Consider the following 23,990-nt stretch of genomic DNA (forward strand, 5'->3'; position numbering starts at 1 on the left):
TTTGTGAGCTCCACTGTTCCACAAGCGTGTGAATACTGGAGTGCTTCATGATTTAAGCTCTTGAGTGGGGGGTCAGTGAAGAGTCTTGGCTGCATTGATGGGGCAAGATGGGATTTCTCTGATTAGTCAAATTCAGCTGGAAGTCTTTACACTGATTAGACAAATCTTTGATGGACAGGAAGACAAAATCTGAGTCAGTTATTTGAAGTATTCCTTAACCTGACCAGCATCCCTCTGGCTTTGTTTCCATTGAAATTCAGTGAATTACTTCTCATCAAAATGCTTATTTCCTCTAAATTGCCTCATATTTCTGAAAGAGTAGGTGACAGCATTCACTGACAGCATGACATGCAGCCAGATGTCCCTGCTGATAAAGAAGCTCTTGACATTACACCATCTCTCCCACTCTCATAGATCTGTTCTGAAAAGCAAGACAACAAGAAGGATCTCTGTAGGATACTCTCTTGAGGATCTCCTCAATCAAAGACAGACACAGGCCATTTTTTTCTGTCCTTTCTGAATAGCAAAACAAATATGCTTCATAGAATGGGAACCGCATGTAAAGGGCATAACTGCTTTCCAAGGTCCAGCTTGCTAAACCTGAAAGGCTGTGATAGAAGCAGGGCTGAAGAACATGTCACATTTGGGCAACAGACATTCAGACAGGACAATGATTCAAAAAACAGCTAGTGAGGGTTCTTCATTTGAACACTCCATGTACCCAACAAAACACAGTATAATGAGAGTAAAGATGAAATGTCACATTACCTTCAAGTATTCTTATTTCTTCCCTCTCAAAATTTGATTTCAAGATGGATGCTACCTGAATATCTGAAATGAGGACGCATTTCTGCTACTGCTGGGCTAAAAATCACCGCATTTGACCTCACACTGCAGTAGCTAGTGCTGATCTTTCTCCAGAGATCTTCAGATCATGTGATCTGACAATGTGCTCTCCAGCTGGATTTTATTTCTCTCACAGTGTGGTTGAAAATTATGTGTGCGTGTGTGTGTACTCATGCATACACACACACTCATGTGTGTGAGTGTGCATGCATATGTACGCATGTGTGTTACATCCACTTTACTTTGCAGGTTTTGGTTTACATGATTTCTGGTGGACGATCAGTCTGTCTGGAAGGAAAGTACGCCTGCAAATATCACATGGAACTAGCTGGTTCTGGGCGCTGGTCCAGGCAGCCTCGTTTACAGAATCAAGATCATAGAAACCTTTGGCTGGAAAATTAAAAAAAGAAGGTATCAGTTTTCATTCTGGAGACCCACATTCAACTCTTTATGGAAAGTATTTTCAGGAAATACCTGTTGACTGAGCCTCTCAGTTTTAACCAAACCATATTGCTTTTGCAAATGAAAAAGAAAGAAAAAAAAAGTAAAAGAGTAAAATATATATATATATATATATATATATATACACACACACACACACACGTATATGTATATAAAAGACTCTGTTTTTTGTCCCAGGGGTTGAATTAAATTAACTTCAAAATGAATCATTCTGCATTGTATGAGAGTACAGGGAAAATATCATGCTCTGTGTTATGATATGCATTCTTAGCTAATTATTAACATCTTTGCATACATACTATTATCGACAAATTTCACTTTTTGGCTTTACTTCAAGTTTTGTTTAATAAGCATGTGTTATCTGACCATGGCAATGAGAGGGAGTATATCGCAGAGAATGTGCTCTTTGTACCGCCCTGGACAAGGGGCCCAATTTTCTTCCTGTTGAAGTCTATATAAGTTTTGCCAACAACTTGACTAAAGGTTAGGTAAGCCTAAAACCTCTTACAGACAAAGCCTACAGTTCTTTTAAGCCACAGCTTCCTGTGAGGTCACTGCATTGATGTGTCTATTGTCACCTTTGCACTAACCCAGTTTTACTCTCAGTTATTTTCCATTGCAGAAAGACTGACTACTCTGAAAGTTCAGAAGCATTCTTCAAACACTCACATCAGATGTCTTTTCAAGATCGTATTTGAGTATAAAAAAATCTTATTTACTTTCATCTTGAAATAGACTTTCACACAGTGTTGTTTCAAACTCATTTCCAAAAATGACAGGCAGGTTGCTTAATACCTGAATTTAGATCTTTGAGTCTTCATTTGAAGTGCATAAAGAAAATATCCATATAGCTTGATTTGAAGCTGTATTTGCTGTGCACTTTCCAAAAGGTATAACAATACAGAAGATGGCCAAAAAAATAATTGCTTTTGCCTTTGAACTGTTAACAGCACACAATTTTTAAAAAGAAAAGAATTTGTACATTTAAAAATATTCCATGGTTTCTGTCACTGGCGCACCATGGATCTCTTCATTAAAGGCCCATACAGTTTTAACATGATTCATAACCAATGGTTCACATAACCACAATAAGCCTTAGATCTCTTAATATGTCTGTTCTTAATGTTCTTTTTGTTAGAAGAGCAACCAAGTAGTGTTTCTTTTCTTGGCTGATACAAATAATCCCTTTGCTTGCAGGAAATGAATGTGTATTTTCTGTACTTTGGAAAGTTTATTGAATATAAAAAAAGAGAAAAAGAGAGATGATTTTCTCCTTACAGGCATGTGTTGCATTCCACAAACAAAACACTGTGTAATCAGGGCAGTGGTTGTCTTGCCATGTCACTTATAGTTTTCAAAGGGGATTTTTGTAAGTTATAAAAAGTTTTATGTAAGCAGTTAGTATTTCTGAACTTTTATTTTGAACACTGCCTGTTCCATTCAACAACAGGGTAGTCCCTCCTCCTTAAACTGAGAGACCGTGAGACATGCAGTACGTGTATGTAGACTAAGAGTCAGTTACAGCCTTTACCAGATGATCGAGAGTATGTCCTATGGAAAAAGGACAACATTGAGATTATTTTCTGGAGGCCAGGAGCATGAGGCAACTGTAAGGGGAACAACAGTTTCAGCTCAAGCTACAGAACTGATCAGGCTTGCATCAGCAAATGTTTAGGGACACATGCTGGAAGCAGGTCAGTGCCCCCTGGGGAAGTGTGGGCACACAACACCTCATAGGAGACGCGTGGCGCCTGGTATGACTCACTGCATAAATGAGACAATTTTCTGATTCATATCTGGGAGCCTTTTGCTGGATTGTTCTCTCAAAGAGTAGATGTCTTTTTGCTTCCACTTCCTCATAATAAGAATAGTGTATTTCAAAATAACCTCAACTGTCCTTTTGCATCCTCCTCTTTCAGACAGAATTCTCATTTTCTCCATCTTTTTTATCACACACATAAAAATTAAAAAAACTAAGTAAGAGTAAATGCAATGAAAATGCCTTTTGAACCTATCTTTTACTGCAGATTCAGCTCAGCTACTTGACATCTGTTAGCCAATATTGATATTATTTGAGCACCTATTATTATTATTTTGAACAGATGATTAGCATTCTCATTGATTCTACTCTCTTTTGGGTGCATCTCCTGGGGACATACTTCTTTGTTTTGAAAATGATCTACAGTATGATTCTTTCCCAGAGAATTGTGGGAGAACTTGTCTGTTTTTTCAGACATTAAGGGAAGCTGTTGGAAATTACAGAGAATACAAATAAAAAGTGGGTGAACTAGCCAGCTGGGTGCAAGTGGTCCAAACTTGGCCCAAACTAGCTCAGACCACCTGGAAAGGCCAGGGAAAGCATCCAATGGAAGCGAATCAACTTCCAAGCAAAGCCTAAATAAAAATTCAGCTTGATTCTACAGAGAATACATTCCCCTTGGATAAATATGGGAGCTCAGCTCTGCAAGGTGCTAGGGATCATCACTTTTAATTCATTTGAAGAAGAGGGAATCTCAGCATCTTATACAATAGACCAAACGGACAAACATGACATAATTGACAGAAATAGAATGCTTATTTTATACTATACAGCATTTTTCCACTGCATTTATGTTAAAATGTCTTATTAAGTAAGCTTTATGATGTCGCAAAATGTAAGCTTCTAAGGCTTGTAAATAAAAGGTCTAACAGCATCCACTGGATACTAATTGTAGAAGATACTGCAACTTTATCTCTGCAAATATTTTAATAGAAATCAGAAACTACAGTATATATTATAGTTTAGCCTTTAAAAATACCTTATTTTCTAGTAGTTCTCACACATTTGGTACTGTTTTTCTTATTTTACCACTGAACTCCCACTTTAGAGGTCACTCTTTACTATTGGATAGAGCATTGGGCATTTTTTTTTTTTTTTTTGATAACCAACACTATAGGTGTAAAACCTGGCCTGGCTGAGATATCAGCTGCTATGTTGCCAGAAGGGTATTTTGTTTTAATGATTGTATGTGTCCAGTCTGCATATTATTCTTGGATACTTTTGCTCATTTTAAAATATGCTCTTCTACAGTGTTGAAAGTAGCCAAAAAGAAATGATGTAGCTGTGAAGCAGGTTCCTAATCTTTTTGTGTTGTGATTCAGAAGGTACTGACACATAAAGAGACATGTCCCACAAGGCAATGACTACTCTTATTTCTCACTGATGCAGTGCAAAAAGAGAACAGGATGCTTAACAAAAAGCTTAAAACAAGCTACAGTCTTACAATGTCTAGATTTTTCTTGGATTGAATGAGGGTGTTTGCAAACTGCTAAGCTAGTCCTTTTTTTTTTCCCCCCTCTTTTCTCTTTTCTCCCACTTCCTTCATCCCATTCCTCATTTGGTCTGTAGCTTACCTTGTACGTAACTGGCTTCAGGCTTTTTGGGTTCTGGCCTTCTCAAATGCTTGGGTAGCATGTCGTTCTCCTGATGCCATTTTTTCAGGCATTGTGGCTCATGGATACTAATAGATTTTGTTCCATACTCACGGCCACATATGTAACAAATAATTGTTGGTGGCCGTCTTATCACTGGTGGCTGCAAATAACAATTATAACAAAGAATAAGTATTGTTTTCAACATTGATTTTGAATCAGACAACTCTGAAAACAATCATGCTGAAAAAGAAACTGATTTACATCTGTGAAATCACTATTAATGTTCCTATCAGTTTTGGTAAACCTGCATTCAGTCCTGAAGCTTACAAGAGATACTGCCTCATTAACTGGCCATTTGGAACAAGTATGCGCCTTCTCCAGCTACTGGGCTGAAAATTCATGTGTCACCTAATTAATAGCCATATAACTCTGGTGTTTTCACACAATCAGCCTGGAAGTTCATGAAAATGCTGACTTATCACATTCAGAGAGAACTCCTTTGCTTGATCAACTTGCTGCGGTACAGTGACAATCTTGAACACGTAAATCCCTTTTTTTTTTTTATCTACTGAACAGAAGGAGCATGGAAAAGAACAACAAAACCTGCCTCAGCTGAGCTGCTGACATGCTAATCCAACAGCAGAAAGACCTCATCTCCAGACAGAGCATAGTTAAAGTATCACGTCAGGCCTTAGCATTTCTCTTAAGCCAAACAGAGAGCAACTGTGATAAATCTGTGATTGTGGGAACTAATGCTGTGTTACTTCTGCCACAGATTGGTTATCTGGTGGAATTCTTGACCTTGACAGATTAAAACCAACCCAGGACATTTCAGGATTGGGGGTAAAAAAAAGGAACTGTTGTTTGTTTATCCCAAAGATCTCAGTGTGAATCCTGCCAGTGACTTCAGTGAAGGCAGAACTGGACTCTGAGCAAGTCATTGTTTCTGTACTGCAGATCTGCTTTTGTAGAGAAAAATAGCTCAAGAAAAAAAAAAAACTCAGCCTCCAAACCCAGAAATACATATTCTAAGCTTGAAAAATATGTAATTACTGTGGTATTGCCGATTATGGACTAAACTGTGTCTTTAGGCACATCCTGCACTAGGCGTGGTGTCAGTACCAACCCCACTCCAATAGTAGTGTAAAGTAGAAACATACTGCAAAGAGATCATTTTGAGGCACATCGATGTGCCTCAAATTATCAGAATTTCCTTCATTCTTGGTTGCACAATATAGGTGAAAGACTACCTAGTTCCTCTCTTTTAATTAAACGTAGAGGGAGAGCCATGCCAGACCAAACAGGGGAGACTTTTCTCACGTAAGCAAGAGAGGTGGAGATTTCATTTTCCCCTCTGCTGTGTAAGACAAATACATAACCTGTTCCAGTATTTATGACGCTCTCTGTCAGCCCATTAGCGAATTCAAGAAATTCTGGGCAGCTCTTCTTGCATTTATGCTACAGTCTGAAAATGTCATTAGTGAATAATCTGCATAAGCTTTCTTTCCTGTATCACACATGTAAACTCTATTACATGAAGAAATACTACTCTACAGAGTGTATTTTTGCTGGGAAAAGTTCACAGAATCACAGAACAGTTGAAGTTGGAAAGGGCCTCTGGAGATCATCTTGTTCAACTCCCTCAGTCTCTGGAGGCTGACCAGGACCATGTCCAGTCAGATTTTGAGCATCTCCAAGGATAGAAACTCCATAGCCTTTCTGGGCAACCTGATCCGGTGTTTGACCACACTCACAGTAAAAAAGCTTTTCTCTTATATTTATTATATTATTCTCTTATATTTATCTTATATTCAGACAGAATTTCCTGTTTCAACTTGTACCTGTCGCCTGTCATCCTGCCACTGGACACCACCGAGAAGGGTCTGGCTCCGTCTTCTTTACTCCCTCCCATCAGGTACTTATGTACCTTGAGAAAAAATCCCCCTTCAGCCATTTCTTTGCTCTCTCAGCCTCTCCAAATATGTCAGATGCTCCTACCCCTTAATCATCTTTGTGACCCCTTCTTGGACTTGGACTATATGTCCATGTCTTCTTTGTAGTGGGGAGCCCAGAGCTGGACCCAGCACTTCAGATGTGGCCTCACCAGCGCTTAGCAGAGGGGAAGGATCACCTCTCTCCACCTGCCAGCAATGCTCTTCCTAAGGCAGCTCACAATGCCAATAACCTTTGCCATGAGGGGGCATTACTGGCTCATGTTCAACTTGCTGTCCACCAGGATCCCCAGATCCTTCTCTGCAAGGTTGCTTTCCAATCAGCCAGCCTCCAGCCTGTACTGGTGCATGAAGCCATTCTTCCCCAGAGGCAGGACTTGGTATTTCTCACATTTGGACTTCATGAGTTTCCCTCCTGACGATTTCTCCAGCCTGTTGAAGTCCATCAGACTGGCAGCACAAACAACTGGTGTACAAGCCCCTCCTCATCTGCAAACATGCTGAGGGTGCATTTTTCCAGGTCATGAAGATATTAAACAGTACTGGCCCCAGTACTGACCCCCGGGGATGCGCTCCCAGTGACTAGCCTCCAGCTGGACTTTGTGCCACTCATCATGGCCCTTTGAACTCAGCAGCTCAGCCAGTTCTCAGTCCACCTCACTGTCCACTTACCTAGTCCATACTTCATCAGTTTATCTATGAGGATGCTATGGGAGACAATGCTGAAAGCCTTACTTAAGTCAAGATGAACAATATTCATTGCTTTCTCCTCATCCACCAAGCTAGTCATTTCACCACAGGAAGCAAGCAGGTTGGTCAGGCATGATTTCTCCTTCATAAATCCAGGCTGACTACTCCCAATCATTTTCTTGTCACTCATATGTTAGGACAGGGTTTCCAGGGTGAGTTGCTTCATCACCCTTGCAGGGATTGAGATGAGGCTGATCAGCCTGTAGTTCCCCTACATCTTCCTTCTTGCCCTTCCTAAAAACAGAAATTACATTTTCTTCCAGCCGTCAGAAACCTCCTCAGATGGCCTTTCAAAGATCGAGAGTGATGACATCAGCCAGCTCCCTCAGCACCCATGGGTGTACCATATGGGGTCCCATGCACCTGTGCATGTCTGGTTTGTTTAAGTGTTCCCTAATCTGATTCTCCTCCACCAAGGGCAAGTCTTCCTTGCACAGGACTTTCTCACTGGTCTCTAGGGCCTGGGATTGCTGAAGGCTGGTCCTACCAGTAAAGAGTATGGTGAAGAAGGCATGAAGTACCTCAAGTCTTTTCTATGTAATTTCTAACCAGGGCCCTTGCTCCATTCAGTAAGGGGCCCTTATTTTTCCTAGCCTCGCTTTTGCTGCTTATGTACCTGTAGAGCCTTTCTTGCTGCCTTTCACTCTCCTGTTAGATTCAGTCTTGCATGGGCTTTGGCTTTTGTAATAACCCTGTCCCTGTACTTTTGAACAGTGTCTCTGTATTCCTCCATTCCTCCTGTGTCACTTCTGCTTCCACCTCTTGTATGCCTTTTTTTTTTTTTTTTTTTTTTTTTTTTTTTTTTTTTTTTTTGGTTAGAGTTTAATCAGGAGTACCTTGTTCATCCTCTTGCCTCCTCTGCTTGATTTCCTGCTCATTAGGATGGACCACTCTTGAGCTTGGAGCAGACGATTCTTGAATATCAGTTAGCTTTTTGGCCCCTTTCCTCTCCAGGACCACATTCCATGGGATTCTTCTAAGCACACCCCCAAAGAGGCCAAAGTCTGCTTTCCTGAAGTCTGGGTGTGTGATCCTGATTTTTGCCCCACTTCCTCCTCACAGGATACTTAACCCCACCATCACTCCAGTCAAGGCTGCCTGTGACCTGTTTTTTTTAGGCTTCAGTAAACTTTTGGTAGGATAATATAGTGCAAGCTCTTCAATTCAGGGATTTCCTTTCAGTGGGCATGCTTGTAGCATTTTAAAAGTGGCTTTCTAAAAAACGCCACGTGAGAATACTGAAAACACATTTTCCTTTCTAGTTTTCATTAGCCTGGTCCCAGCCATTCAGCAGAAAAGATGATTTACTAGATGCAAACTGGAAAACAGCAATTTGATCCACATTCACAGAATCACAGAATGGTCGAGGTTGGAAGGAACCTCTGGAGATCATCTAGTCCAACCTCCCTGCTCAGCAGGGTCACCTAGAACACGTTAGACAGGGTTGCATCCAGCCGGACCTTGAAGATCTCCAGAGAAGGAGATGCCACAACCTGTCTGGGCAACCTGGTACAGTGCTCTGTCACTCTCTCAGGGAAGAAATTCCTCCTCATATTCAAGCAGAACTTCCTGTGGTTCAGTTTGTGCCTGCTGCCTCCTGTCCTGTCACTTGGCACCACTGAAAAGAGTCCAGCCCCATCCTCTTGACATCCTCCCTTAAGGTATTTGTAGCATTGATTGTCTTCTCTTCTCCAGGCTAAACAGGCCCAGCTCTCGCAGCTGTTCCTCATAGGAGAGATGTTCCAGTCCCTTAATCATCTTCAGAGCCCTACGCTGGACTCTCTCCAGCAGCTCCATGTCTCTCTTGGACTGGGGAGCCCGGAACCGGGCACCGTCCTCCAGATGAGGCCTCACCAGGGCTGAGGAAAGCAGCAGGATCACTTCCCTCCACCTGCTGGCAACACTCTTCCTAATGCACCCCAGGATGCCATTGGCCTTCCTGGCCACAAGGGCACATTGCTGGCTCATGGTCAACTTGTCATCCACCAGCACTCCCAGGTCCTTCTCTGCAGAGCTGCTCTCCACCAGGTCAGCCCCCAGCCTGTACTGGTGCCTAGGGTTATTTCTCCCTGGGTGCAGGACTCTGCACTTGCCCTTGTTGAACCTCATGAGGTTCCTCTCTGCCCAACTTTCCAGCCTGTCCGGGTCTCTCTGAATGGCAGCACAGCCCTCTGGAGTGTCAGCCACTCCTCCCAGCTTGGTAGCATCAGCAAACTTGGTGAGGAGGCACTTTGTCCCCTCATCCAGGCCAGTATGCAGTGACTCTTATACTACTGGGATGGTATAAAGGAATTCGTTTAACAAACAAAAAAATAAGTTTGTTTAGCATGCACCATCACAATCATTTCCAATGTACAGAACAGCATAATAAACACAAATTTACAGCTTCAACCAGAGTTTACATCCTGATACAAGATGGGTGAAAGATCTCTTAAAAAATAAATACTCTTAATTAATGTAGCAGAAAAAAAAGAAATATGGTTAAAAAGTCAAGCGTCTTCTACCTTAAATATATTTCCCTAGTGAATGGAAATAGCTTTTTATCTCTGACTCCCTCATTCAAATCCATTTTATTTCTTTTGAAGTAACTGTGACATACTGTTCAGTGTTGAACAGCTGTCAGCGGTCTGTAAAACAAAGGTTAGTCATCTCCACCCCGTGTGATCTGGATACATTTCCAAAGTTCAAAGCTCCCTGAAATGGTACTTTTGGCAGTCTCACCTGAAAACCTGAAGATTCAATGATGAGCACTATTTTGATCTTTCCAGATCCTGACAGGGATGGGTTCTGTGTTACAATCAAGGGAAACAAGGCCTGGAGCTGAACAAAGAATCCTGTTTTCCAAGTTTATCAATTTAGTATAACTAAATGCTATCTGGTTAAAAAAAAAAAAAAAAGTTTCAAAAATCTGCTCAAGTAGAAATCCTTATTTTTTTTGTAACTTTCACAGGAAAGACGTATTAGTAGAGACCAGAATTAATTAAAATAAATCAGATCACTATAAAAATTGGAAGATTTTTATCGGTAATGTAGTGGGTTTGAACCATCACCACTTATTAAATTTCACATACAATTCTTCTCTGCAAATACACATACTGTAAAAATTAGAAAATAAAAACTGAGGGAGAATATCTGTACAATTTGTAGCAACAGCTCATTCACTGCTTACCTGTCGGGTCTCAGGTAGGATAAGTTTTGCCTGGATTTTTTTACAATTGATGGTATTCATCCTTCATTTATTTTTCTTCTTGGAGTGTTCCTACCCAGATGTCACATCTGGAGGCCTGCAGTTTGAAACTGAACTATTTTTGGAATCACCAGAATTTTCCAACCCAGACTACTCACAAGCCAGTGGCTAAGCTGTCTGCTTACTCCTTTGTTTTCCACTTTTGAAAAGGGTAGTAAGGAAGGTCTGTTCCTGAGGAAATGTGTTGCTACAAAAATGCCTACAAATACCTGACAGTGCAATCAGGTTTTCTCCTGGTGCTTCAGTATTTTCTTTTTTTCTCAGAGACTGCTAAGTATGTCTATGTTACCATGAATGAAGTTATTTAACTCAGAGGGCTACGTAACTATGCATTTTCAACAGACCTGATGTTACCTGAAGTCAGCCCCAGGCTGCTGCTATGACCTTACATGAGGTCAAACTCTCCCATACTGAACAAAGCTTTTAATTTCCTCTTAAGGACACTCAATAAGACTGGCTCCCAAGCTCCGATCTATAAAAATTTATTATCTAGGACTGAACGACCCCCAGAATTCTTATTCTTTTAGTTATCCATGTAACTTAATGGGAGGAGGACAGACTGCCTGATCCACATCGCAGCTCTCATCATAGCTCTAATCATAGGCTTGAACTGCCCAAGAACACTGGATCAGAAAAAAAAGTGGTAGAAATACTTAATGACAGCATCATATTTTATAAAAACAACCTTTTCCACTCATTCCACTCTGTCTGACAAGTTAAGAGGCATTTTGCATAAGGGACTGAGAGAATCCATAGAGTGGCTCTCACAGTCATCCAAAGAAGCATTTCACAGCCTTCTCCAGCACTTTCAGCTGCTGACAGGCCACAACAGACTAATGTTAGGACTGTTTGTATGCCTACATACGAAGTGCAGTAACAATGCCTGATGATGCAGGTAACTACAGATTTAACTCCACTGGAATCGCTAGAATATCCCACTTTACTCCTGACGTACTATCTTGAAAAATAAACAAACAAAAAATGTCTAGTGAACATGGCATTTATGTAAACGCAGAAAGGCAGGAACCTCTATCATTCACAATAATAATACACAGTGAGCTTCACTCCAACCTTTCATTTGCTTTTCTGTATTTGCAAATATATTTGTCACTAGTCTTCTAATAAGACGTTCAAAACTGCTGCAACTGAGACAAATGGAAAATTTGTAGGTGACCTCCCATCTTCCTTAGAATTACAAGGCATCTTAAGATGTTTTCATTTTACGCATGATGACTTTATGCTAATGCAAGATATGGCATCAACGTTTTGTTGTTACACAGGTTTTCAAGATTTCTGTATTATAATACAGAAAAGGAGATCACTAACATCTTTTTATTTTGTAGGTAGTTAAAACAATAGGAAGAAAACAGCAGATGGCAGCACCAGATGCTAATGATACATCTGATAGGATTTTAGGATTAAAGTTATCACCATCTGTTGTCCAAAAAATTGCAGAACACATATCCATAGAAAGTCATTAGCACTCTTCCACATAGGCAGTAGGAAACATTTCGGTCGAGAAAGAATAAACACATTCTGCTCTAGTACAAGTCTGAGTTTCAATAGTACCAAACATCACTGTCATTGTCAAAGCTATCACAGCAGAATCTAAATAGTATAAAAGAATCAAGATATCTGAGCTGATGTTATCCTTCAGAGTCTATTAAGCACAGACTGTTGCTTGCTTTACATAGTCAGACATTATTAACTCTGATGTGTTCATGTATTCTAAGAGCTAGGATAGTTAGTGGAAGAGATGGCTTAAGCAGGCTGTTGGGTCTCCAGCATTAAGGGCATTTATGACCAAACTGAATAAGCATTTTTCAGTAATGATATTAGTCTAGTTGATCCTGCACTTGCTAATGGAAAGAACTCCAAGACAGAGGTACCTCAGTGTAAACTCTTGCAGTTGAAAAGGTAGAACAGCCTTTACAGGGAGTATGGCAGAATCAGTGAGTTCTACTTTTAAAATGAGGAAAATCCAGCTTTTGAATTCAGGGCATCTTTCTTTATATTTGAAGTAGTGTTACAGTCCTGTTAAAATATATATGTTATTCTTTTCATTATTCCTTTCCTCTGACATTTTACTGAATCAAGACTTTAAAAGATGCTATTTAAAAAGGTACCTAAATAATTTACTGATTCACATTCAGAATAGATCTGTTAAGTGAAACATGGACTCCCACCGGTGTTTTTCTCCTCCAAGAATCCTGCGAAGTCTGTCTAAGAAATTCCCTCTGACCCTCTCCTTCGTGTTCCACCAGGACACTACAGAAGTAACATCAGCCCACTGAAAAGAGGGCTGGAAGCAGTTTTATCTATATCTTTCTCATTAACCAGGTCTAACTGATACCTTGAGCTTGATGCTATTCCTGCCAGGACCAAAGCAGACTGCTATTTCATTACTCTATTCATATAATTAATAAGCAATCGAGTAGTTGGTAAATTGAGTAAAATTAAAACCATTTGCTAGAAAAAGACTGTGAAAACTGTATGGTATACCCAGACTTGTCTCTCTACATACTGTATTTGCGGCCCTCTGTCAGCTGAGTGCTTTCAACATCCTGTATGTGTGCACCTTTCAAAACTTTTTACTGGAGGTGGAGACCTTCACATAGAGAATTTAAACCTACAGAAAAGAGGTTTCCTTTGCTTACTTCTTAGAAGTAGTCTTCCAATCTTGAGCAGTCCACAGGAGCAAAGGATATTTCTTTCACTCTTTCCATTCCTAGCTCTGCTTTTAAACTGTACCTCTGTACAAAAAAGTAGGTCTAAAAATACTAAAATAAAGAACCTCAGAGAGGTAAAATCCACTTTCACTTCTTGAAAGTCATCACAAGGAATAAGCTCCTTCAGAATCAATTATACCTTTCCATCATTACAGCCTCTTTAGTTCTTCTGGGATTGAAAAACTGTTACTGACTAGAAGCAAATGAGGAAACCTGTTGTTCAGACACAAGGAGGAAGAAATTCTAATACATTTCACTTTGGCTCTGCAGAACTCAGAGAAGGAAAAAGTGGTAATAATGTTGTTGTTCAGCAAGTCAGCAGATGTGACTGAATCCATGCAGGGAGCAGATGAGTTGCGCAAGAGAGCAACATTTTTACAAAGTCATTCTCAATGCCAAACCACACTCTGAACTTGTTTTTGTATGTCACTATAATTCTGGATATTTTTCATGATACAAAAGAAAGCAAACTTATGTTTAAACATACAAAATTCTGTGCAGAGGCCAAACAACTGGTTCACTCACATGTGTTATCACTGCCTTTCATTGTACAATCACTTTTAGAACAATGCAACCTCTTTGGCAAATGGTACAATGTAATGTGACACAATGCAAATGTCTAGTTTCGTATAGCCAGAGATACATTTGCGCAGTACTTTGCACTATTTGCCTGTTCTGCGAAATCTGTCAGGGTATTACAAAAGACTTAGCTGAGTAGTGGACCTCTCTTGCTATTATCTATCAATCAGCAGCCTCAAATAGCATAATACAAACATACCTCACCTTGTCTTTATTCTCATGTTAGGTGGGGTAATGCTATTATCTTCATTTTATTCAGCAGCTGGAAAACTGAGAAACAGCATGAGTCAAGCATGTTCAAGGCTTTGACTTTTAAAACCTTTTCAGAAATATTCGGTATAGCATTGGTATGCATGCTTTGGTATGCAAGACAGCTAAACCCCATTTTCAGAAGTAGCATAGCCAATCAGGAGTACAAGACCTACTGAAAAAAATCAAGGTATTTATTTTAGACACTAGGCCTAAATTTAGACATCTATCTCTTTACAAAATTCCTGTCCAAAAGAGAGCTTGTGTGGAAACAAGTGCAGAAAAAATATGCCATTTTCCAAAACTTTCTGTAGCTTTGGGTAATGTGAATCAGCTTCTTTATTCTTGGATCTTGAATCAAATTATGTGGAAAGAAATGTGCAGTCTTATTTATTTTGTTGTTGTTACATTCTGAGTTAACCGCCTTTGAACACACAGTCCTCAGTAAACCAACATTCCATGCCAAGGTTAAGAATAATGGTAAAAAACGAAAATCACCAGAGTGCTTGGAGGACAAGGAAACATCTCATCTCACGTTAACTAAATAAAAATGCCTAATATGTACTAAAATACATAACACTCAAAGCCTGCCTAAGCATCACTATAATGGTCCATTCTGGGGATATGGCTCCACAGGAGCAAAGAGTATGAGAATCCAGTTATCCCCTTTTGACAGGAAAATCAAAAGAAACAGTCACAAATACAATTTAAGAATCCTATAGTTACCTTTATGTACATAGTATTCCCCTTTCCTCTACTTACTATTCAGCAGAGAAATATTTCCATGGAGCCAAAAGATTCTTCTGAAAGAAAGTGGTTTTAAGTTTTGAGTTGTGATGAGAACCCAATCTCTCCTGGAGTGCCCAGCATCAAACTACATCCAGACCCTTTCATACAGCACATACTAAGCATTTACCTTGTCTGACATGGCTGGTGCAGCCCTACTCTTCTGTTGACTTTCACCAGACAGACCAGTACTTGCTGAGCTGGACCCAAAGCTTGGGCCTTTACTAGATTTATAGGGTTTAGAATTTGACAGCCCCACACCACTGCTATTTCCTTTGCAACTCCTTCGGTGCACAGTGAGACGATCAGGAAGGAAGGTACGGCCACAATTTTCACAAGGCAGGAGCTGGGCTTGAGCACTCTGATATGCTGCTTCATTTTCAGCTGTAAGCATACAGGAACCACGAACAGGAGCATCAGGTCTCCTGGGCTCTGCTCTTCGGAGATGCTTTGGTAGTTGCTCATTTTCAATACGCCACTTTTCTAGACATTGGGGTTCATGTATGGAAATAGACTGGGACCCAAATTCTCTGCCACAGATGTAACACACTCTAAAACCAGGTCTTCTTGGTGGGATGACTGGTCGATTCAGTGGAGTCTGAGACATGTTTGAAGAATCTGAGTATTTTGATATTATTGCAGTGCCTCGTCGTCTTTTCTTGGGGCCAGGTTCTAGATGCACTATGTCTGGCAAAATTGTGGCAAGATCTGATACACTGGGTGTTGAAACCTGTTCTGAAAGCAAGATGGTAGAGATATTAGCAGTGGCCTCTTCAACACTTGGAAGAGTTTTATTGGTTTTGTTTGGATTCTTTTTCTTTATATTGTTTCCATAAAGGATATAACATTTCAAGAACTCTGTCTTCTACAAAGCCAGGGCTTGAGAAAGGCTGTCATTCAGTGTTATGCTCCATCTTGTTAATTTATTTTCATGGACTTGAATGTACTAGAAACTTTAAAGCTGAAAAATTGCAATTTTCAGTAGGGAAGAGTGTTTCTATGTTTTTTTGCTTTGCCTTTTGGTTTTATATGATCCTGAAACAAATTTCATCAGTATGTATTAACAAACACCACCTCTTTTTTTTTTTTTAAAAAAAGTTAGCAACTAGTTGTTTATCACAAGGGCCAGTTTACCTTACTTATTTTTAAATAACAGACAAATAACATCAGATATATCCTACCCCTAATTGTCAGCTACACAATATAAATCTGAAACTTTAGGCTCGGAGGATGAAAAGTCATGAAAAACAAAAAGAAGAACGGTTTGCACAAACTTATATTGTTAAAATACATGTGGCTTTGAGTATGATCAATATGATTTATTTTCAGCTACTGACAGAACTGGCATTTCCAACACAGTCTTCATTTTCTAAACTATTTATGTTAATAGTTAGACACCATTCCCCTGCCTGAGAAAAAATGCAAAGAAGTCCTTCTATGGAGGGACTGATGTTAATGTCCAGTTTCCAAAGGGACAGTCAATTAGCATGGAAATCTTCCCATTCAGTAGGTTGAAAGAAGTTATTAAGATCCTCTACTCAGCACTTGTGAGGTAGCATCTCAAATACTTTGTCCAGTCTTGGGCCCCCAGTACAAGAGAGACATTAATAAACACGATCAATTCCCATTAAGGATCATTAAAATGATTTGGGACTGAAGCACACAAGACACAAGGAGAGACACTGTACTTGTTTAGTCTCAAGAAGACATGACTAAAAGGGCACCTAACAGTAGTTTTAAAGTACGCAGAAGTGTGGTTATACAGAAGATGGAGCCAGCCTCAGATGAGGGGTGCACAGGTATAGAACAGGGTCATGAACTGTAGCAAGGGGAATTCCCGCTGCGTATATAGAAAAAAATCTTCATTGTGAAAGTGGTCAAGCACCAAAAATGGTGCTTTCCATCCTTGGAGATTTTCAAAATTCAATTTGATAAAGGACCAAGCAACTTGTTCTAGCTTTGAAGCTAGGCCAGCCTTGGGCAGAAAGTTGTACTACGTGACTTTCGGGGGCCCCTTCCAAACAAAATTGTTTTAACATTGTATGCATGTTCAAGATCGGATCATAATGCTTCAGTATATGATTCTAGTTTCTCCTAACTTAGCAGGAATCAAATTTAAAGTCATCTTCCATGGCTCAGTACCATGCCAATTACAGTCTGTCATTTCAATCCTTAAATTTTTCACTTCAGAACAAATTCACCTTTGACAGAAGCTTGCCAGCAGCCTGAAATCCACTTTAAACCAAACAAAACCATTAAAATATGGTTTATGTGAGCTTTCTGATATTCTAGGATGTATTTGACTCCATAATAATTTGAAGATCTCACCATCTCTAAAAGTGAAATAGGCAGACCAAATTCAACTTTGCTATAAATCTGTGGATTTTTTAATTAGTTTCAATGATAGATATATAAACATATTCCCTCATGAAGTCAAAGTTAAGGCTTCTGTGTCTAATGGTTTATATGACTGTTTTGCATAAACAAGGCTTTTACAATTTTATGACAAGAATAGCACTATTCTGAAGTTAAATTTGATTAAAAAATGAGATGTGGATCTGTGTTTGAAATTAAAAATCCAGGACTTCCTGTTTACAAGAGTCTACAGCTGAATGAAGTAGCTGAATATTGTTGTTGTAAAATGGAAGTGAGAAGAGAATCAAACCCCTGCAGTACAAAAGATAAATGAAAAATACTTAAGAATTTGACCTCTCATAAAACCAGTTTTACACTGAAATGTCCTTTGATTACCTTTGGAGTCTATTGCACTAGAAACAATATGTGCCTTGTCTCAAGAAAATACAGGAAAGCTTGACTATTCAAGATGACCTAAGATTTTTATTTTAATCAGTTTTGCATATGTGATATTTAAACAAATATCTTACTGAGAATTACTTTTTATCTCCATGACCTCCTCCTTCCAAGCATTTCTGATTCAGTGTTTACTGGAAGACAAGTTCATGACCACAGATGTAACAAATTTGAAAATCCAGACAAGCTACTGGCACATGAAGTTGATTCTGTGTAAAAGAAACAAACATAATACATGTAAAGTAAATGACTAGATACAACTGAAATTTTGAGCAACTATACCGAGTTGGACTTTAAATTCATAATGAAATTATAGAAACAAATTAGCAGTGATATATCATATCATAATATGATATCAGTGAGCAAGAGCAAGAGAAATTTGCTATAATCCTCAACATAAGGTAAATCACTATCATTTCCATTAGGACTTCCATGGATACTTAAAGGAGTTACACGAGGTCCAAGATAAAGACTTGCCTCATATTTTGTTTAGTTGAATCCTACATAATATTTTCAAAACAAATAAAAATGCAAAGGCCTGATGAAGTTGTGCTTTCTATTTCAGAATTTATCTCCAGTCCTGAATTCAATTTTGTAAGGTGAGGTTTCTGAAAATGTTTTTTTTTTCTTCTGTTTGTCAACTACGAAAATAGACTTTCAGGGACAGAAGTAAATGTTAGTTTTCACTTGTGTTAGTACACCACAGACTAGCTAGTTCTGGAAGTGTGGGCTAAAATCTCCCCTGAGTCACCTACCAGTAAATGAATTGGGAGCTGTGTTCCAAACAGAAGCCAAATTCTTGAGCAATAATTACTGAAGATGTGCTTTATTGATGGAAAAGATGAATAAGAAAGGAAGAGAGAAACAGCTTGACCCAACCTTGTCCCACCTGTAACTTACCAAGTTCTGCTTGTAAATGTAGCAAAATGTGATGTGCCAAGGACAGGCATGGCAAAAACAGGACGAAAATTGTACAACTATGAGATACTGTGCTTATAGATATTTTTTAGAGTTGAGGGAAACTTTAAAAGCTTTCTCTCTCAACATCTTTAGCATCCTACTTAAAACTAACAAACAGGTATCTTAATCACTTAAATTATAATTGCTACTGCAGTGTCTGTAAATTCAAAGACATCTCTAGGCCAAAAGAGAACTATTCTCTGCCCTTATCAATTTCAAACACAGATTCTGAATCTCCAATCAACTTTCAGTGACAATCTTGTTTTGCATCTGGGTAGTCTTAATTTGCTTTACATATGCAAAACATCAAAGACTAACTACAGAAGAGAAATTGGTAAGCAGAAAATAATTGACTTGCCCAAAGCTGAAGAGGAAGATTTGAACCAAGTGTTTCCTTGTATTAGATCTATGCAGCAAACATTAAAGCTATTAAAATAAATAGACTGAAAACAAATCATACCAATCCTATTTCTGCTACATTAAAAACCCTTGTACCTTCATGGTGTTTACAACTAGAGGACCTCACAGCTTTTTACGAACGTGAGTTGTACTGTACAACACAGATGTGAAATAAATACTCTGCTCAACAAATGAAAGCAACTTATTCAAAATCTTGCTGCATATGGTTAGACTGTTAAAAATAAATCCACCTCTGATTCTTACGCCTCTGCCAAAACTAGAAGACATTTCTCCTTCCTAGTGCATCTAGAATCTGGCTTGGGATCAACATGTGACAATGACCTTTTAATGCCTAATTGTCTTCAGGAATTCTGTTGTTAGCGGGTGTCTGATCTCCGGACTTTCTCTGATTCCTATGGACCTAGTGTATTGACATATATGCATATTTTGCAGATAAGTTCTATTAAAGACAGAGAGCTATGTGAATACACAATAAATACTGATAAAATTAGGAGCCTTTTCTTTTTTGTAAAACCATTGTCTTAGTCATAGCTTTCCCTATTTGTTAAGTCAAGCTCGGATTTTTACTTATAGGTTTTCTAAGGACTTATACCTTCATGCTTGGCATTCTGGAGAAGGTCCCTTTGCGGTGACTTAGGAAAAACTTACTAAAAACGCAAATCAAAATAGAAGCACTTCAGACAGGAGTCATGGGACATGTTTTGCTCAATGTGTTTAAGCAGTCCCTATTTCCTTCAAGCATTTCAGTTTTGCAATTTGCAATCTGTCCCTATATATGAACAAGTTTGTGTTGTATCACTTACATGCTCCTTTATCACAAAGATCAGGCTTTGTGCTGGTCCTCCAAGCAGTAGAAAATAAAGTTTAGACTGTAGTCTTTTTAGGGTAGGGGTTATTGTCTTACAAGTATACAAAATGACTAGCAGGCTAGCTTTAGACATGAGTGGTTGCATAGGCAGGCGGCTGCAAAAGACAGCAAGGTCACCTCCGTTTATCTATAAGAAACAGCTGATTGCTGCTTATTTTGCCACGAAAGACAGGGACAAGGTGTAACAGCCACTACTTTGGAGCAGCAGGTATTTATTTCTTTGATGTAAGAATCCCCTGCCCTTACCAAAAATCCCAAACTTTAACTCAACCCTTCCAAACTTTTGGTGGTTTCTCAACTCCCAAACTCACCTTCCCAGAAATCCCACTGATCCATCGCAGGTCACTTTCTCCATTGCCACTGATCAACCTGCATCTTCCCTGAACCTCCTCACTGCTCTTTCATCGAGTCACCATGGGACTCTTCGCTCCCACTCATCAGCCATTTCTCTCTTAGCCCTCCTGTCTGAACCCGCTTAACTACAACCACATGTTGAATTTTACTACATCCAAGGGTGAAGATACAATTTTGTCATTATCCTTAAGACAACACACTTAAACTTTGCCTATGCCACTGAGAAACCTTGAGCTGGTTCTGTTCTCTCATTAGAAATGCTAGGTGATCACAGCGAAAAAAAGGGTTATCACCAGGTTCACATGATAGTCATCCTGCTGCCTGTCCTATAAGCTGTTTAGTTTGCTGCACTCACATTTCTGGCTTAAACATTCACATGGTTGCATATTCCTGGGACATTTGTGACACTTTCCCATTTTACAAAATCTCCTGTGAAACTCGGATTTGTTTGTATGCAAATTGGAAGATACAAAGAACATCACAGCCAGTCTGTGATTTGCACTTGAACAAATCTTTGTAAATGAGTATTTTGCAGCTAGGTGGTAAAATTACTGAGGGATAGTATAATTCCTAGCACTTAACACCTCCTCTAAAATTCTATTACATAACCACAGAACGTAATTCTATTACATTACCTTGCCTTGTAAAGGACAAAGTTGTAACCTTCTCTCATTTCTGAAGGTACTGGATATTCATGTACTGTTGGTTAGAGGGTACACAAAACTTTAGCATTGAAATTTTTAACTCAGATATCAAAAAACTTTTTTGTCCAATAACTGCACAGTGTATAATTGTGAAACACCCAGTGGAAACTATACTAAAACTAACAATCAAAGAAACAAAGGTTACAAACAGTGTGGACAGTAGCAATTAATAATGGCTCCACAGTGGTGTTGTCCCATTTTAAAGAATTAATTTTTGCCCCTACCAGTGAAGTCCTCTTAACGCAATGCCCTTTTATTCTTTTCTGTGTATAAAATACCAGAAAAGCTATTCATACAACAAATCCAAAAGCCTTTTCCTTATTTCAGAAAGTCAAAACTTTCTGACCTTGACTTCACAAAAGACTGATCGCTTTGCACCACAAATTGCTACTGCATGACTTTGCCAGTCCTAGCTAGGTAGTATATGTTGATGCAGCTAGGTATGCGGTTCAATAGTATGCAAAATTTAAATTCATTTGCAAACTAGCAGAGAAGCTGCTCTACTGCAAGGCCCTTTCAAAGACTGGGAAAATTTCCAAGGAGGATGGCCTATCAGATGAATTCAAGTTGGGAAGTAGCCAAGCTCTTTAGGAAGATGAAGGGAATGGAGAGCCAGGGAAACATTAAAGGGTCACAAGGAGAGAGGAGATAAGGGTTATTGGAGGGTCACAGGAAAGGAGCATCAAAAAGTTCAATTACATTTCAGGGAACTTCTGAACTTTGCAAGGCTGCAGTCCTAACTACATGTCCTATCTACTCATTTATGTCAGAAAGATACTTTCTGTCACCTGAGATGATTTTTAAAGCAACAGTGGATGAGAAAATGACTGCCAAATGAAGAATGTTAGGTGACTAAATCTGTTACCATTAAGAATGAATCAGTCATTAAAAGATGCTATAAACAACCTATTAACAATATAACCTATTGTTGGATTTCCAAGCTTGCTGTTGTAAATACTTCATAACAGAATTATGCTTCCTTGTGGGGATTACACCATTTGGTCTACATTTATTCTTGCCAAGTTGACCGTTATTATTTGGAATGTTCCTATAAATTCAGTGTGAAACGGAAATGCATATGAGCAATTCAAACCTTCTTTTCTCAAATTCAGTGATAAAGACACAGAAATAAGTCAAGATTGGGATTTAACATTTCTTTTAAAAACATTATAAAACTTTGTCATTTTTTTCTTTTAAAAATGTTACATGTTATTTAATAAAGTGAGAAGATAGAGTTGGTCATTGTATATGTAATGTATATAATTGTATATATAATGTATATAATGCTGGGAAATATTCCTCTCCTCTGCAGTTCCTCTGCGATACTTAAAAAAATATCTCCTGAATTGCAATGACAAGGCATTTACAAATAACAGATTCAGTTTAATGTAAAACAACAGAAATACAATAGCTTGTTCAGCATCAGGTTGAAAGTTTCACTGTACCCAAAGCAGAACAGAATCAGAACATGGTGAATAGGTCAATACTTCTCTTATCTGCCTGTCTTGAAGGGAGAATATGAACTCTTGCAAACTTTGTTTTTAAGCTTATCCCATCCAAAAATTTTAACAGCAGCATTATTACCTAGGCTTTAGTAACACTGTCTTCTCTTAGCTGCCATGTGTGATTCAATCTATACATGCAAGTTTCTTCCCTCAAACAGCCTTGTGTCTTCTTTCATGTCAACGTCTGAACTTGGAAACAGAGCTGACACACACGTTTCCTATTTCCTGTATGCAGTCCTTCCTGAAGAGTGACCCTTTCTGCTTCTCATCTCTCTTGATTCTCTCATGTAAACAATTCCCCAAAACCCATTATCAGGTCATTTTACAAGCGCGGATTCCTTGACTGAATTGAAAAAAACATACTTGCACTAGCTGGGGGATTAAACTGGCTGTTTCCAACAAATCTCCAACATTACTGCTTTTGACTTAGCTAGAATTCCACATGGAGATTTCTTGACTGAAAAAGACAGAGTTTACCTTGTGGAAGAACATATCACATGAAGCCTCCTTCTGTCAGAACACAAACATGCTTATTCAGTGGGCAAAATACAGAATTAGTTGTGAAAATCTGGGGAACTTGTTTATATACAGCTTATGCATGTTGACTGACATCACAGCATCTCCATTTGCAGCTGTTTCAGACTGTAAACACCATTTTAAATATACGGCTGGGTTACGTTCTCTGTTCCCCCTTACCTCCACAGAAAGGCACAGGATAAACCCTTGCAACAAACACAGAACTAAAAACACAGGTCATAGAGCTTTCAAGCTTACACATCTCAAAGAAATAGCCCTTGCATATCCTTGACTATCTATAAAGGCAAAAGCCAATTTTTATGTCTGGGCTTAGAAGAAAGGACCATAAGTACAGTAATATAAATAGTGGGAAAACTCGCTTCATTTACTTTTTTTAAAACAGTGCTTGGTAAAGCTATGAAAGAGATTTATAAAATGTACTTGCTTGAGATGGCAGTAGCTTACCTCCAGGAGGCTCTTTGAAGAGGTCATCTATACTTGCAGAGCGCTTACAAAATCAGCAGTCTCATAACAGAGGTATGGGAAAGTCTGTGCAGGTTGCTCTCCTAGGAGAATATATGACAGGCAACAAAGATGCATTAAATGAAGGGAGAATGTATGGCTCCAAAATGGTGGCACCCATATACAACAGCCTGGTGAAAAGTCCAGCTGCAGATCTGTCTGTTGTGTTATAAATGAATAAATTAATACTAGTTTACAAAAGAGATATTGGTTAATTCAGTAGCTTGAATTCAAGAGTTCCTGGATATGCAAGCCCTTATTTATACCCACTGCGCTGTAAGACAGTGGGTATAAATCCCTCCAACACTACATTTGA

The 23,990-nt window shown here is 39.0% G+C and overlaps 1 protein-coding gene across 1 annotated transcript in view; it reads right to left on the reverse strand.

Annotated features, from left to right (window-relative positions):
* Positions 1-991: 991 nt before the first annotated feature.
* Positions 992-23,990, reverse strand: part of ZNF475 (zinc finger protein 475) — a 32,479-nt gene continuing 9,480 nt past the window's right edge. The window contains exons 6-10 of the mRNA XM_062599080.1: positions 23,618-23,718; positions 17,910-18,034; positions 15,145-15,749; positions 4,702-4,882; positions 992-1,236 (exon numbers count right to left, since the gene is read on the reverse strand). Coding sequence (XP_062455064.1) covers positions 1,085-1,236; positions 4,702-4,882; positions 15,145-15,749; positions 17,910-17,922 — 951 coding nt within the window. The 5' untranslated portion in view covers positions 17,923-18,034; positions 23,618-23,718 and the 3' untranslated portion in view covers positions 992-1,084. The remainder of the gene's footprint in view (positions 1,237-4,701; positions 4,883-15,144; positions 15,750-17,909; positions 18,035-23,617; positions 23,719-23,990) is intronic.

This window comes from Rhea pennata, chromosome Z (genome assembly GCF_028389875.1).
Source record: "Rhea pennata isolate bPtePen1 chromosome Z, bPtePen1.pri, whole genome shotgun sequence".
Taxonomy (NCBI): domain Eukaryota; kingdom Metazoa; phylum Chordata; class Aves; order Rheiformes; family Rheidae; genus Rhea; species Rhea pennata.